The sequence below is a fragment of the Neolamprologus multifasciatus genome, chromosome 12 (assembly GCF_963576455.1).
Source record: "Neolamprologus multifasciatus chromosome 12, fNeoMul1.2, whole genome shotgun sequence".
Classification (NCBI taxonomy): Eukaryota; Metazoa; Chordata; class Actinopteri; order Cichliformes; family Cichlidae; genus Neolamprologus; species Neolamprologus multifasciatus.
This window is the reverse complement of record NC_140450.1, coordinates 13,918,627-13,936,374: the sequence shown is the minus strand read 5'-3', so window position 1 is coordinate 13,936,374 and position 17,748 is coordinate 13,918,627. Positions and strand designations below refer to the sequence as shown.

At 39.2% G+C, this 17,748-nt stretch overlaps 1 protein-coding gene across 1 annotated transcript; it reads right to left on the bottom strand.

The window, feature by feature from the left end:
- Window positions 1–375: 375 nt before the first annotated feature.
- plcxd3 (phosphatidylinositol-specific phospholipase C, X domain containing 3) lies at window positions 376–17,692 on the bottom strand. The gene is made up of 6 exons (XM_085181582.1): window positions 15,819–17,692; window positions 5,291–5,547; window positions 4,854–5,027; window positions 3,383–3,558; window positions 2,817–2,918; window positions 376–1,836 (listed from the first exon to the last, which is right to left on the bottom strand). Exons 1-6 carry the CDS (start codon window positions 15,919–15,921, stop codon window positions 1,680–1,682), a joined length of 969 nt encoding a protein of 322 aa, XP_085037708.1. The 5' UTR covers window positions 15,922–17,692; the 3' UTR covers window positions 376–1,679.
- Between the last annotated feature and the right edge of the window lie 56 nt (window positions 17,693–17,748).

Below are 17,748 nucleotides of genomic sequence, written 5' to 3'. Positions count from 1 at the left end.
ATAAATAAGAAATTAATGTATTGCCCTAACATTGATACAGCAGAAATTGAGGGATTCATAAACATGAGCGATAAGAAGATGCTTGTATTATTTTCCTAGTGATAAAAAATCATTGCCAAATCAGGACCCCTGACTCTAAATTATGACAGGTTTTTTTTAAATACAATAAGTCTGAGTGGCTGTGAAGCAGTTTTATCATTTATCACCTAGTATTATGAAATACATGACACAGTGATGGAGCTCAGGGTGACTCATATCCATATATCTATATATCTATATATATCTATATATATCTATATATATATATATCTATATATATATATATATATATATATATATATATATATATATATATATATATATATATATATATATATATATATATATATATATATATCTATATCTCTCTATATCTATATATCTGCATATATATCTATATATATATATATAGATATATATGCAGACTGGGGGCAAGCAATGAGCAAAGGAAATGCAGACGGTGGTACCCAGATATACTGTATTTTTATACTTGGCTATCACGACTCAACACCCACGACAGAATGCAAAAAAAAAAAAGTCACACTGAATGCCTTCTCATTAGAAATGTCTTGTTTCATCAACTTCATTTCCAACAGTGAGAACTGATGCTTGTCTTGCAATATGAATCAAACAGATAATGTGAAAATGACTGTTTTAGTGCTCATGCACAAGAGACCGCTGTGTATCCATCTTACATGATTAGAACACTTGTCGGCCAGCCAAGCTGCACTCTCACTCTCTCTTGCAATATGGTTTTGAATTACTGCATGAATCATTTTAATCTATCGATAAATAGTTTTAGAGTACACAGGTGTCTAATAAACGCCATTGCTGCAAGCTGGCTTCAGTGGAGACTTACTGGGTGAAAATCCCACGAGGGAATACAGTTTCAAAAAGAAATGGGAATGATTTGTTTTTGTCTATGTATTGAATAAACACATTGGAACAAGACTTTGTAATCACACTCTGCATTCAAGCTGCTGGAGGCGTTTTCAAAAACACCCGCAGTGATCTGACCAAAGATGCATATTGTTAAAAACAAAAGAGAGAAAATTCACTTGGACAGATTTGCCAAACAAGACATACAACTGCTAGCTACTTACACCGGCCTAAAGTTTGAGATACACAGACTTATTATAAACAGCCTCTGAAAAAACTGTCACTGTCACTACAATACCACGATTGATGTACCAATACATTTAGCAGACGGTTGATATGCTCTGAGGAACCTACCCGTGATGAAGTGGTAAGCCTGAAAACAGTGCATTTGATCAGTGGACAAAGCAGGGATTTTTACAGCACAGAGAGTAAAGAAAATAAACATTTTACCTGAAAAAAACAAACAAACAAAATAAGCAAAAATCTTTTGGATCCCCTAAAACTGGACACAAACAAAACAAAACCTCACTCCCAAAGTGCTCCAACCGAACATCAGCGTTATGTCTACCAGTCTCAACTTGAAATTCCTCAATCTCCTTTTTCCATTTGACCGCTCATCTCACTATAGCCCTAAATAAAGTGAAAGGAGCCGTTTAGCTCCCCCTCCTGAAATAAATGCCAAAGAGAAAAGAGTGAGAGCACAGACGCAACCACTAGTATCAGTGGTGGTGACTGCACTCCTTGACACCCGCTGTGGGTCCTCAGGTCGCATCGTCGTCTTCGTCATCCAGGTGATAATTGAGGGTGATGACGGCGCTGATGAATTCTCCAAGCTCCACAAAATCAGCTGTGATGATGTTAATGCCGCTCTCCCCGGGTCTTTGAGATCTGATCCACTGCATCATACCTGGTAAAGCCCTGGGAGAAATGAAAAGAAAAATCATGTTAGTGGAAAGAGTGCAAGGGGAAAAAATTATGTCAAAAAAAGGAAGAGAGGAAGGGATGATTCACAGTTGGTTAAACACAGAGAGGGACGTGCTGAGATAAAAGATCCCTGTGATGCTGCATGTGATGTCTGTGAGCCAGACACCAGCTGCGTGAAGGACACTCTGAACATGCCGGACATGTTCACGTAAGCTGAGCAACAAAGAAGAGCAGCTTTCTGCATAAAAATTAAAAATAAAATCTACGCGTTGTCTCCTCGTTGTTTGCGTTCTTGTTATGTCCAACGCTGGCAGTCTATGTGCAAAACGCTTGGATGGGATTCTGAAGGATGTCTACATCAAAGTAACTAAATGCCTGGTGAGAGAGGCTGATAGTGGAATTATCAAATGAATAATTCATGCCAGGAAAATTGATGCTTTCGCTGTTGATGCTTTTAACAAACTGGGGACATTAAGAGGGAATGAAACACAGACAAAGCTAAGGGTAAATTAATATAATTTTAAAAAAAGTTGTGTACCATAACTGGAAAGAGGAGACATAACGTGAGGAAAAATTGCCTCTGGTTTATGGCAGCTGTTCCAGACAAAAAAAGATGAAAGAAAAACAATAACTCAAATTAGGCCAGTGTCAAATGCCTGGGGATACCTGTAGAAACCACCATGCCTTTGGTTGTAGTTACAAAATGCCACAATGACTCACATTTGACTCCTAAAGTGTGTATCTGTCAGGGTACACACGCTTGTGATTTTTTGTTGCGAGCTGTTATGGCTAAATCACTTCTGTGGGCTCTGGTGCCTGAGGTGTTTCCATAACTCTGGTCACAAAACTGAGCGTCTGTGTATGTGTGGAAGAAGACTGTGTGCCACCACTGGTGGTAACAATGCATTTTTTGCTAGGCCTAGCATACTAGCAATCATGAGCACAAAAACACGCACATAAATGAGCATGCACACCTTTCTGTAATTGTCTCTCTCAGTCCACTAGCCACTCCCTTCATCACAGTGCTGGCTTTTGGTGTCAGAACCACCTGGGAGACAAAGAATGTCCCCTTCCTCCTGCAAGAGAAACATTGAGGGTTTACATGTTATCTTTGCTGTAACTTTCTTCCTTTTTAATAGTCACCATAATATATTTGCTTTACAGAAGTGCTACTTCTTATATAATTCACTGCTTTACCTTTGAATTAATTACTTTGCATTTACTGCAATTAATCTTTTTAAAGCTTGCTTACTTGTAGCAGCATGCTGATGAAATCAGTAAGTTAAGCAAAGGAGCCAAAAGCAAGTCAAATTATTTGTACCGACCTCTAAGCACTGCAATATATCTACATCATGATAAAAAGATCCATTGTGTTTAATCCTTATGGCTCATTTGCAAAGTTACAAAACATAAAACCAAGTTAATGAAACATGGATCATTAATTAAAGTGATTAAAAAAATTTATGTGGGGAACACAACAGATTTTATCCGATTTCATACTCTGTGCAGCAGACACTGGATTCATGAATATGAAATGTACCTGCGGTCAGTGATAGATGCCTGCAGAAACTGAATCAACTTCTCTGGGTCAGTGGTGTTTGCCCAGGGAGAAGGCATCATCTGGCCTGGCCACAGGAAGGGCACCTCCAGGGCCATGGGATGGTGGTAGAAGACAAGCACCTGGTACTCCTTCTCCCATAGATACTGCAGACTCACCTGAGTGAGGGAGGAAGGTGTTCATAGTAGCAAGAGGTTATAAACTGAGGAACATAAAACAACCTGAACAGGTAGCTGATTTATTGACAGCTTAGTTCTGAATTAATTCTGAACGAATGAATTTCTCTTCAATATTCAGTACTGACTTATCACAGAAGGTGTCAGATGTGTTATTTTTGAAGTCAGTGGCTCAATAAAACACCAACAGAGAGCTGTAAGTGAACCAAACTACATATAAAATCTATTTTAAGTGAATTACATTGACTCTAACGTGATGATACATTTCTGAAAGCATTTTTGCAGACGTAAAAACAGTGAGACTGTCTCCCACAAGTTGCATTCTTACAAATACATGTTTATGTGTATAGCTGGACATCAGCAGCACATTTTGTTGGCTACATCTGATGAAAGAAATGCTGGATAGCAATATTAATTAATCGTAAGCAACCGGTAACAGCAATGAGCTAGATGATCCTCAGGGAGTGTCAATTACACCAAAAATAAATCTTTTCATCACAATCCCAAGACGCATACACTTCACATCTTCTTTTCCAGCTGATTATTTGAGCTGATTTGTTTTTTTGAAAAATGGGCTTGCAGCTGAATATTAGTTCTTAAAATAGACCAAACAAGTGCTGGAAAACAGTGCTGAAGTGGATTAGTTTTGAATAGCAAAGCAAATGTGGGCTATAGAGATGACAAGGGAACAGCAGATAAACTTACAGTCACAGGTCTCAGTCTACAAAATTAAACACTGAGGAGAAGCTTGTTGTTTTCTCAGAACCTACTAGTCACTCTTGGCCTTTTTGCCCTCTTTTTCTTTCACTCAGCTGCTGTACCTGACAGGAAGGTGCTCATCTTAGAGTGGTGACAGCGATTGTGGTATAGTTCATGAATTGTAGGGCTAACTGGTACTGCTTATTTTAGGTTTTTCAGTTACAAGGGAGGGTGGGAGATGAAGGTGGGCCACAATTGGATGGGAAAAAAGACAACAAAAAAAACAAACAGCAAAATCTCATCTTAGGGAGACTTTTCTACTTGTCTCCTAAGCAAATGGGCATGAGTGAAAAAATGAACTATGATTAGAGATGTAATAACCATAATTCTACATCGGTACTGATCAAAACACAAAATCACTGTTGCACGGTGCTGAGAAAACAATAATTGCTTGAGGTCTTTTGAACTCAGCTGAATAAGATTCTCTTGGTAAGATGAAGAAGCATCAGAAAAATATTCAGCTGCTCCTACTTCACGTACCCCTCCTCCTCCCTGTTAAAAGTTAAGTGTATTTATACCTCCTGAGCAAAAACAACAGGGCACAGCTTCTCTCCAAACACCTCCTTTAGCATGGTCACCAGTTTTTCATGGTGCAGGTTCTGCATGCCGTAGAAGTGGTTGAAATCCAGGAAGACCACCTCTCTGGCATGAGCTGACAGAAAACTGCTGATCTGCTCTAGGCCTTCTCTGACCTAAAAAAAAAGAAAAGAAAAGAAAAAACCAAATATGCACGTTATTAAGATCTTTAGTGATTTAATGATATTAAATGTAGACATACAGACTGTGAACTGTGTACTTCAAATCTCTGAAGGACCTTGTATAATTAGGCTCTCAGTCTACACTCAAATATAAATACGCTGCCACACACACAGAGATGGTTAGACATCACTTAGCAACCACAAGCATTGCTAAACAGTCATCACATCAAAAACCATCAAAACTACTCTTTTCTGACCGTGGCACTGAAGAGCCCGTGGGCAAAGTACAGCTCATTTTCAGGGTCACGGGGCTTGGTGGAGATGCGCAGGTCAAAGAACCGGATCCCAGCCTCCAGTTGGCTCGTGAAGTTCATAGTCTGTGTAGCCAACCACTTCCTCATTAGCTTCTTGGCCACCGTGCCAAAAACAGAAACGAAGTTCTGCACCGTCTCTGGCTGCTCGGGGCCCACTGGAGACGCTTCATCGATGTAAAAACTGAAGGAATCGTGGGATCCTGGGGGAAACACAAACATGAGTCTGCATACTGACTACTGCAGGTGTCGTTTCTGGTGGGAGACGACTGAAAGTTGAGGTCATTACTGAGAAATAGCCCAAAACCAAGGTAACAAAACTAACTACACGAAAAACAGCATCCAAGGTTGCAAATCATGAACTCGGACAGCTTGAAGAAGAAAGCCTGTGCACACCTATTTGTGCAGAACAAAAGCCTCTGAGGTAAACACTGCAGTGAGTTTACAATTTCCTTATAAGGCATAGCTATTTTGCTAGTTTTGCACTTGTTGGTAGGTAATTCCTATTCTCTCCCTCTTTAAGTATTATTTGGCATGTACTCCTTGGTACAGTATGGTCCACATGCAAAATAAAGTATGCTAGCCTATAGATTCCCTCACTTTGAGGCCAAACATTCATTCATCTTGGTGGAAGCAGCCTACCAAGAAACTGCTGCCCTAGCATGAAAAATGACTTAAATTGGGGGAAATTCATGTAACCATTAAGTACTACAATACTCAATACAAACGGCTATGACTTAGTAATGTTTTTTATATACATTATGGAGATAGAACCCCAGAGAGAACATGCCTTATATGCCCTAAGGGCCCCTTCAAACTCAGGCGTCTGCATGCTGTACAGCACACAGATCACCTGCTCAACCCAGTGAGTTATACTAGCACCCCTTACTGCTGTTTTTATTATCAGTCTGTTCTACAAGCTTGAACTGGATAAGCAGGTCAAAAAATGGATAGCTGAATTGGATCTGTTGATTTTCTGCTTCATTGTTTGTCCATTGTTTGGAGATTTGTGAAACGTTGTTGGATAAGTTACTTTATTGTAGATATCTGTTATGTCCAGTTATGTCCCTGTCAGAATCCTAAGGAAATCAGATTCCTGATGGTCATTCTCTAATAAAGATTTATCATTTACATATTATCATTTTCCTTTTCCGATAAAACCTGAGTTTTTGGTGTAAATTAAAGGCAAAATAAAGAATTAAGAAAAATTACAGCCTTTGACTTAACAAATTTACAACCTGGATGTCAAGTGTTTTAACCACTCTGGATATGAAGACTTTAAACTAAGCTTTAAACTAGGATAGACCTCTAACAGAGAAATGCCTGGTTTTGGATTCCTGCTTCAATTCAGACACACTTGCTTAACAAGTGGACCTGTCATTAAATTGCTTCCACACATCTACGCTTCTCACCAATATCTCTGAATGATCAAAATTTAAAGGTCTATGTCTTCTGTCAGAGTTTTCCCGACAAGCTCTGGAACCGTATCTGAAAAGATACATGCTGTGAAATTTTCCAAATGTCATCTTTGGAGCCTTGGGCATCACAATCATTTTGGAGTGGCAGCAAAAATCTTAGATACAGACATCTACAAGCCTCAGGAAATAAAACAAGTCACATGAATACAGGCAGTGGAATCTGTGAAAAACTAGCATATTTATTTTGTTATTAACAGCGATACAGTTGATGTTTTCTTAGTTGTATTAAAATTGAAATGGTGAAAAAAATACATTTGTGTAAGCCAGTCTGTACACTGAATGGTGATTCCTTTGTGACATTTAACTATTTCCTTGAGACAAACTCAGGATCTGAGCTGTAAAATAGACCTGAAGGTTGTGTGTTCTGCTTGAGCAGTTAACATCTCCTGCGCCTCTCATAATCACTGAGACTTCTTCATTATCCCCTTTACATTTCACATCCTCACCTTCTACCACCACCACCCCTCTGACACAGAGCCTGAACTGACCTTCAGCTAACTATATAGCGGTGCCAGGTTTTCACAGTCAGCACAGCGAATGACCATAAGCTGAGTAGACAGCTGAATCCTGGGGCAGGGCAGCAGTCGCATCACTACTGGCTAAGCCGCACCACCAGGGTCACAGCGTAGCAGAGCATGACCTTAACCGACCCCAACAGCTGCCTCTGCAGAAAGTCTTTGCTTTTTAGGGCTCAAAGTTGCGCAACAACAAATCATAATCATCGCAAAATTATTTTCATTATCCAGTCATCCAGTCAATGTTGAAAACTACGCTACTGCTGATGCCTTCAGGGCGCTTGTTACTGAAATGACCCTTACAGTGTGGTGAAAAAGTCAAACAATTTAAGTAATTTATTTAAGCCCCCATCTTTTTTTTTTTGGCATATTTGTCATGCTTACATGTTTCAGATCATTAAATAATTGTAATATTACACAACGATAACCTGAGTTAATACAATAAGCTGTCTTTAAATAATGATTTCATCTATCACGGGGTAAAAGCAACCCCTACCTACATGGCCCCATGTGAAAAAAGTAATTGCCCCCTAAACATAATAACTGGCGATGCCACCCTTGGTAGCAAGAAATTTGATCAGCCACTTGTGATAATAGACAATGACTCTTTCACATGACTGTATGGTTGGTTTCTGAACATGAAACCAGGGTCATGCCAAACATATCAGTTAGATTTAAATCCAGATTTGGGGCCTTTGAGAGGTGGACTTGCTGGTGTGTTTCGGATCAGTTCAATACAATGCAATACTTTATGGTCCCACAAGGAGAAACTAGTTAAGCAGCAAGGGCAACAATACGAATAAACAAAACAATAATAAATTGTCCTGCTCCATAACCAAGCTGTTTTTGTTTTCTCCTTCTGGATTTTTCTGGCAAAGAGCATAAACACTGACCATAACTGAGTCAAGTGAGACCTACAGTTCTTTACATGCTGTTTTGGGTTCTTTGTGACCACTGGATGAGTTGTTGATGACCTCTTGGAGTAATTTTGGTAGGCTGGCCAGTCTTGGGAATGTTTACAACTGTTCTGGGTTAATTTTGTCTAATTAACATTTGTTTGATAAATATGAATAACAGAAGAAGAAGACATTTAGGAAAGGGGGCAAATACCTCCTCATAATGTATATAAGTAAAAATAAGTAAGCAATATCACATATGAGATGTTTGAAAAGGTAAGTTTGGCCTTCTTTAATTAAAAAGAAAAAAATTACTGAAGCAATTAATTCACACTTGAAGTGGCTGCTGACCCTTAACCAATAACCTGAATAATTGTTTCAGTTTTGCAACACACACTTCTAATAGCTACACACCCATCAAGCTGCATAGGCCACTCTCCTTGAGATATGTGTTGTTCTGTTTGGGGAAAGAAGAACAGTTATAAGATATAAATTAAATCTAACAGTCCCCAAGGATCTAGCAACAAACTATATTTTATTAGTTTTTAATGAAAGCCTAGCACCTGAGGGAAACTAATGAGGTTTGTTTTGCATTGCTAACAAACACTTCTATAAATATGTATGACAAAAAGCCCATGGTTGATGCCACGCTGCAGAGAGAAACAATCTCACAGGAAAAGCTGAGACAGTATCAACCCTGGAGGGCCAAATCTTTTGCCAAGTGTGCAGAACATCTGTGAGAATTTGCAGAGAAAACTGCGCAGAAATGTGAGAACTTCACTGATGCCTGAGCCCTGAACGTGATTAATTATTGTTTATGCTCCACCTTGATGGTCTGCCATTTCTCAAGGGAAAAACATTCATTTGGAAATGTGTGGAAGCATTTCGGTTTTTGAAACAAACAATCCACACAATTAGTTTTCATTCTCACAAAAACAAACAACAGCAGCTCAGAACTGAGTCATTTCAAACTTGTCTACAGAGACAAAAAAACTTCTCCTTTCAAAGTGTAAAATTTTAAACTTCTTATACTTCTCATTTTAGCTTTAGAAGCAAATACAACATAACAGGTTGTGACTGGGGTGGATTGTCTTATATAGTTTATCACTTATGTTCCATAGATTGGTACTGGTGACATTCGGAGCAGTATTAATCACCTGCAGAGTTTCCAGGTCTTGGGGTGTGCACATTTCGTGCCAGTTCCTGATTTTTCCAGTTACCAGGCTTTACACTGATCCTCTGTAAATGTTATCAAGAACTTAACACAGGAATTTAGCCCACTTACGTTTGCTTAAGAAGTACAGCTGTTTCTTAGCTTTTACCAGAGTGCAAATGTGTGGTGACTGTGATACTTCTATCACAGTGTCATGATGAATGAAAAAAGCAGCAGGTAAATCAATAAAAAGACCACTGACTGGATAATCTTTGTCACCAAATGCAGTCAGTAAATTACAATAATATACAAATGTGCAAAATCTTCATGCTACTGCCATGAGAATGAACATTCCTCTCTGTATTTAAAATATGCAATTACTGGGAAAGGCATTAATGGTGAATAGAGTCCAGTGTTTGATATGAATTACCTACCGCAAACAATATCCAAGCAAACTACTGTCAAGCTGTTTGATCACTTTAACTTTGATAAAATTGAAGATGTGTACACAGAAAAAACTAAAGCACCCTGAAAATAACCATATCCCAAAATAATACAAGTAGATGTCACTTGTGTAGCACTTTCATTGGAAAGCAAACTTAGGGAACTCTTTTCTCTGATATGTCAATATCAGCCGCACACAAGAAGAAGAGTCTCAACCTGCAAAGAGAGAAGATGAACAAGAGCGCCACAGAGACAACAAAAAAGACTTAAACAAGGTGAAACAGAGCGATGATGATGACAATGTTGATGACAGTGGTGCTGGGTGCTGCTACTGTTACCTTAGAGAATTGACCTTTGTTAACTGAGTCATTCTGACTGAATGAGAGCAGAGCATTCAGAGAGGACCACTGGTGGTTTGTGCCCTTTTTCATTACAAAACATTACTACTCTCCACGGACTCTTTTTTTAGATCTATTTTAGGATGCTGAGTAGAGGAAAGAGAAGAAGAGAAGAAAAAAATGAGATGGGAACGAAAACTGACAGGATGGAGATGAGCTAAATGTTACTACAAGATAGATATAGGCTTCTGACTCTACATAATTTTGTCATTTACACTTCTTTTTTTTACAGTAATTCTGCAAGTGTTACTCTTTCCATCTATTTTTCAAACTCTTCAGTTCCTTTTCTCCTGTCTTAACGCTTTATATTCTCCATCTTGTTTGAGCATTAGTGTGCACACTGTATTTCTGATGAGGCTGAATTATTTGACTTTGAGACTATGTGACTATTAAGATAAGTGTCTCTGCTGGAAATGCAATTAACTGCAAATGGTGGGAAAACGAGCCAGTGGAGAATTCCACACTGAACCATTTCTTTTGGATTCTACAATATTTTTTTAATTTTCTTTAAGCAACTTATAAAAGTGAAAACTCCACAAATATATGATGTTGGCTAATGAGTGGCTAATTATGAGTATCGTGCATCAGCATAATACAATGCTGCAAACAAGGGAATTCTTTGCAAAATTGCTAACTGTAAAATCCTCATGAGCTCCAAACAGGCAAGATGCACACAATATCTTTGGCAAAACAAAATTTCACTCAGATTAAGAAGGGTCTTGATTCACAGATAAAGAGCCTTTGCAGGAAATAGCTCTAAGATGGGCATTCTCTCTCTCTCTCTCTCTAACAAAGATCCTCCTTTCGCTTTTGTATTGCACATTATATTCTGATTTTCAGTGGCTTTGAGTTGACTGACTCCCCCTCTTCAAACATCCGCACTACCAGTGTTTATCTTGGCATCTAATACCATTCATCCATCTTGCTCTATAGGGGTTTAAGTGGCGTCAAAGTGATCTAATCAGGGGACTAATGGCCTTTTACAGCTAAAAGTCCAGGGCAAGCCTTTTTCTCTATCCAGAGGGAACCACTGAAACTGAAGATGCCTCTTCTACAGTGGATTGGTTGTTATTTCTTGCAAGACTATCTTAACCTAATACCACTGCCTTCACCCATCCCCCTTGGTAATTCATGCTATTCATTGCTTACCTAAAGCTTTGAGCTGTTACTCAGGAGGTGAAGAATGGCTCCCCTGAGCCTGAAAATGTAGTATAGAGAACTGTAAATCAGCCTTCTTCCCCGGTATTAAAATAATCAATATTATCTGCATATAATGGAATGGGACGGCACGGTGTTATAGTGCTTAGTACTTTTGCCTCACAGCAAGGGAGGACACAGGGAGGACAAGATTGCATGTCCTCCCTGTGTTTGAGTGGGTTTTCTCCAGGCTGCCTCCCACAGTCCAAAGACATGCATGTTAGGTTAATTGGTGATTTGAAACCGGCCACGGGCGTGAAGTAAATAAAGTACTTAAAAAGTGTGTTGACCAAATTATCACAATAGAATGATGCACCATTTAATCATTGTACTCTGAAATAAGAACTAAACAGTAAAAAAAAAAAAAAAAAAAGTTGAGATTGCATCACTTTCTAAAGTAACTGAGAAAGTCTATGTAGACGGGTTTCAGCTGCTAGTTCTTAAGGGTGTTTTAAAGTCTTTGTTTAAGGCAAAAATAATATAAATAATAAATGTATAATGTATATAAATTGCATGCTAGCAGTCTATTTTGCAGTTCTTCTGATTCATAATCGCTGAATATTAATTAATGTAGCTTTAACGATCCAGAAAGATGTGGTTTCACTCACCAGTTCAATTTATTAAGACAATACATTTGAATATTTTAGGTGCTTAAATAAACCCATAAAAAAAGCATTTCATAATAAGTGACTAATACTGTATTGCTACTATAGTGCTGATTCATTTAGTTGTCATGCACACCTGCACGACACAGATATTGTACATGCCAGTGAGCACATAGTTCAAATTATACACTTACCACCACACAAAGTACTGAAAATCCATTTTAATTACTATGGTAGTAAAAACGTGACAGATCTTCTCTTCCCCCTCTTAAGCTCGTTTCATGGTGACAGAGAAAGAAATTCACAGTATCTCTGGCGGCACACCTTTCTGCTGACCATCTTGCTGAGAGGAATGCGCAGCTTGGCAGTGTGCAGCCCTCACCTGGCAGATTTAACAGTAGCCACAGGAAAAGAGTCAAACACTAATCAGCCTGGATAAAACAAGAAAGGTAGCTGCTCCCTCTCCCTCACCATCTCTCCCTTCAATGACCCAAAAATTTAATATTCTACTACGTCTTTCTTTCTTCTCCTGCACAACCCTTCAACCTAGTTCCAATTAGTATAGGCACAAGCCATTTGACTTTTATAGATGCGATATGTCGGCACAGCCGGAGGCCAAAGTGGCATGTAGGGACAATGCAAAAAGCTGAGTCATGTCTAAGTGCTACCATGTTCTTAGGTCTAAAACAAGGTAGTCTGCAGTGGATTAGCAGGATTAAGAAAATGAGAGCATGTATTATTCTCACATAATGAATCAAACAGCCACAACGCAACTGTGCTCAGTTATGAGTCATAGCATAAAACAAAAAACAAACAAACAAATTAGAAATGTGCAGTTATTCCAAATAAACTGGACAAGAGCTGTCCCAGTGTCATCCAGTTAAAAACATCTAAATCTGACTCCCTCAGATAACACCCTTCCTCAGTACTATTGTTATATAGTGTAATTCTAGAAGAAAAAAAAAAGCTCTGCTCACAGCTCATCTTTTTTCTGCACAAATTTTCTCCAGGTTTCACAACCACACTGAGTCAGCTCTCCTTTAAGTGTCAAATGATTCACATGTGTTTTTGAACTCGGTAAATCATGCAATTTCAATTCAGCTGGGCCTGCTAAGTTTGACGAAATTGATCATTCCTCTATTTCAGATTGTCTCGACCATGTTGTTGGCATTCAGGATCAGACTTTGCAGTGTTTTGCCCCTTACCTGGAAGAGCAAAAGGTTAAGGAATACTTTCCTTTGCAACCATCTCTCAGGATAAAAAATGCTGTGTTTTTTTCCCAACACTCATTTCTTACTCTGGCTGCTCTGAGAACATACACCTGATATTTTGTCCAAGATTCAAAGTATACAACATCATTTATTAAATATGTTGGAGGCTCATTATGCATGGGAATGCATTGCACTGGGTCATTTAGTATGCACTGATGATGTGACAAAGACACAGAGAAACAACCCAGGTTCAGCAAAATTCATTGGATGACACTTTACAGTGCAGATGGACAGAACAAAAATTGTGTCTGTGTCCAAAACTATATGGATCTAGCCATGCAATCTCATTAATTGCCTCTAAATGAAAACAGATATTTATCTGTTAATATCTCTCATATTTAAATACTGTAAATAACCTGTATTTAAGTTCACTTGACAGAGGTAGGTGACATTGCTTAGTTTACCGTCACTGGACCAGTCTCATTGTAATTTTTTGAATTGTCCATCAATCACACAAAGTAACAAGAAATAGCAGGAATTTAAAATGAGTGAACAACCACTGTCAGCATCATATGTACTGTAGCATATAAACTGCTTTCATAACATTTTGCAGGTTGAACCACTCAAATGTAACCGGTAAGCACATGCAATCTGTTACACATCTGTTATACAGCTGTTGTAGCTGTCAAACACCTGCTACTTTGAGTATCTTTAATGTGCTATATGCACAAATAATTTGGCAGCATTAGCTCATTAACCAGTTACTTGAAGCACAGCAAATGCTGTTAAAACATTATATTAAAAAAAAAAAATCTGACAGTAATGAATCTGCCACCTCAGTACCCTAAAATAAACTGTCAATCATTCAGATGGTTATGTGTGCTAACAGCTAGACTGTGAAGTTTTCTGGCAACAGCGGAGTAGCAGCCATCACATTATCCTACACTGTAAAGTACTACTTTTCCCTGGATATTTCAAGCTCTGCGGTAGGTGAATTGCTATTTTAAAAAAGTGAGCACAGAAAAATAAACTAAGAAACAGGCAGCAGCGGTTGTATAATAAGTTTTGTACAGCAGCATTTTCCAGTAACATCCTGGAAATAATATTCTTCCAATTAAGTAGAGCTATGAGACTTGTTTGAGGAAATGAATCGCCCATCCTTTTTGTTTCTTGTCTGTCCCAGTTTTATTCCTGCTTGAACAAAGGCGTAATGCTTCGTTCAATGATGAGACAAAAGAATGTGATATGAGATGCACACTTTTGAAAGAACTCAGACGTACACTCCAATAGGAACACATGGTTGTTGCTATAATGAGCTTGGATAGAAATCCTGTGTGTTCTGGAGTTTCTTGGCAAATATGTGCAGGCAAACACAAGAAAGTGCAAAGATTTGGTGGATGTTTACAGAATCTGTATCCAAATGAAGGATAAACTGAGCTATCCTCAGCTGAGCTGCAGGCCACAGAACCAATGAGAGATATTAATGCCTAATTAAAAGGGACAGAGCATGTTCCCATGCTGTCTTGGCATGGGTGAACTGTGATTCCACACAGCACATGATTCAGCAAAATTACAAGCGTAGATTATGCATACTATGTTGTTCCACTCCTTATTTGTATTCCATTACATCTAATTTGACTGCATGTGTCTTGGCATCCTTAAAAGCTGCGATCATATTTGGTCATATGCGTGCCCTGGACATCAACCACTAAGCCATCTGCATGTGAAATGCCATTGTTGCACATGCCAACCAATAAACACCTCAGGTATTGGGAGTTCAGCAAGAAAAAGACTGAGAGAGCGGAAGAGTGAAAGTGAGACAGAAAGGAGGGGGAAAGGGACTGAAGCACATTGGATTAGAAATTCACAAGAATGAAGAATCGAATCGCTTTGTGTGGAGGTGTGATAATCGCTAGGCAGTGAATATGGATTTAACTGGCTGCTAATAAGACATTCTATCAGTCAGATCAGTGGTGGGCTTTACAACCAGCATTTCCCATTTGAATGGAGTTAAAAAGACCGGCGCATTGATTGGATAAAGGTCCGACAACACATTTTCAATGGGATGCGCTGTGATCATCTGAGTGTGCAGACGGCACCCATCCCACTCCGTCTCCCTGTGGCCACCACCCCAGCATAAAAGCACAAACAGAGCAGCGTGGCTCATCTATTCTGAACCTATAGAGTGGTTCTAGATGACCTTTTTTTTTATTATTATTATTATTTTCTAAGTGCATACTTACTCGGCCGGAGAACGAACACGACAGCTGGGTATTATGATAACCGTTAGACAGGTGATCGCAACACAAGCAACTGAACTATTATAAATACATAGTACTTCTTTGGTTGCGCAACAGGTCTTACCCTTTGTTCCAACGAGGTGTAACGAAAGTGACGGTTGTATTAAATGCACAATTCAAGTTTAGGAAGCGGTAAAACACAAATCCGAAACTGTCAATTTGTGCATTTTGAATCTACTAGAAAAGCTGTACGCAATGCGCGAGGTTAAAAAGACACGGGCATCCTCCTCATCCGATTACACTTGGACAAGGTCTTTTAAAAAAAAAAAACACTTACCGGGAATAGCCAGGTTGGTGAGCGGGATAGTGTGCATGCTCTGCGGCAAACTTGCCATCCAGTCTGCGAACCGCAGGTCGCTTCTCCCGTGAGACGAAGCCATGCTTCCACCTTGCACAACGCTCCGTTCTCCCTGACCGGTGCCTGCGCCAACCTGGAGCGCGCGCTCTCTCTTTCTCTCTACACACAGACACACTCGCGCCCTGCCTCACTTTCTCTCAGCATCCCTATCTCACGCACGCGCGCACACACACACACACACACACACACACACACACACACAGACACAACTGCGCGACCGAGAAGTCAGCCCCCCAGCAGCACACATAGGCGTGTTGCACATTTATGAAAATGCGGTTGGATGGATCTAAATATGGCAACATTCGGTGGTTAGTCGCCCAATAGTAACATAGCCTAAACGCCGCAATGGGTATGTTTCAGTACTAGTCACTTACAAAATAAAAGGCAACATATAATCATCTCATGTTTTTAGCATTAATGCACAGAGCATGAATGCTAGACTACACAAACCCATAAGGTTGCCAGAACACCCCCGCATGAGGGCAGCATGTTAAATATTTTGGAACCACATAGTTGGATATGAATAGCCTATGTAAAAAGGTCTGCCAAGCTGATTCCATAATCCAATACATGCTTTTACTGAGGTTAGAACATTTTGGACATTTAAAGCCATCTTTTTAGAGGACTGGATATGTGCATTATCCGAAAAGGTTCAGTTAGTGTAGGGTTTTAAAATAAGATGGTCAGAGATTAAATTCTAATTCCTAGTTAACCTATGTCTGAGCTAAGGTCGTGCACTTGAATCACTGAAAGCTATATGGAAATGACCCATTCTGCATAATCAGTGTGATTACAATCAGTTGGCTGGCCAGCTTAACACGAGTCATTCAGAAAATAGGTTGTGATGGTATAAAGATGGAGAATATACAAAACCTTTTCTTTCATGGTCTGTATCATGATGTCCAAACACTCCACGGAATTTATTACCTAAATGACAGCAAAGTAGATGACTGACTTCTCTGCCAAAATCAGTTTTTTTTGTTGTTGTCGTTTTCCCATCTGGTTGTGTTTTCTACAATTATGTGTTCGGAGGAGTGTCACGAGAGGAACGGTTTATCAAACCATTGCCAGCAAAAGCACAGAAAAAAGATCAATATTATCATAAATACTGTGCATAATCACTAATCACTGCCATGTCTCCCAATATAAACATAGGTCTCTCAAATAATAGGCGTTTGCCTTGGTTGACCTTAAACCCAGTGTTCAAATGAACAATATACATATTTAAAAAGAAAAAAAGGGATCTGAATTGCCATCATATAAAATAAAATGTCTAATTCATGACAGCTGTTAATGTCAGAGTCAGCTTTCAACAATATTTCGGGTTGGTTGCCACAAACCTGGACCTTAAAAAAGGACTTCTGTCCCTTTAACTAAATCTTGAAAACCCATTTTAATATCCCCTTTTGAAAAGCTCAAAAGCAAGGTCATCCATTTGTATTTTTCAGAAACTAAAACCTACTAAACCTGTTCCTACTAAAACCCGCTGCGTTCTTCAAATTCCCTCTTCAGTGAATTCAAGTACAAGTATGAGAACTAGGTTACAAAATGTAGGCTTATGGAGTATTGCTTTGGTCTGACTCATGAAGGAGTGTGCTGGATTAACATCAACAGCCGGTGGCTGGAGCCCCTGTCACTTTCTTCCATTTTTCTGCTTGATGATCCAACCCAGTTGATCTCCTTGAACCCAAAAGCCTACTGGCTGAATTTGCAGGTTATGTAAGGGGCCTCTGGTTATGCCAGCACCTCTTTGCCCGAGTGGAAAAATCGAATCGAGAATGTAAACGTTAAGCCCACCATCCATATACACAAAGCTTTAACCTGTAGTGCGTCAAAAACTCTCGATGAG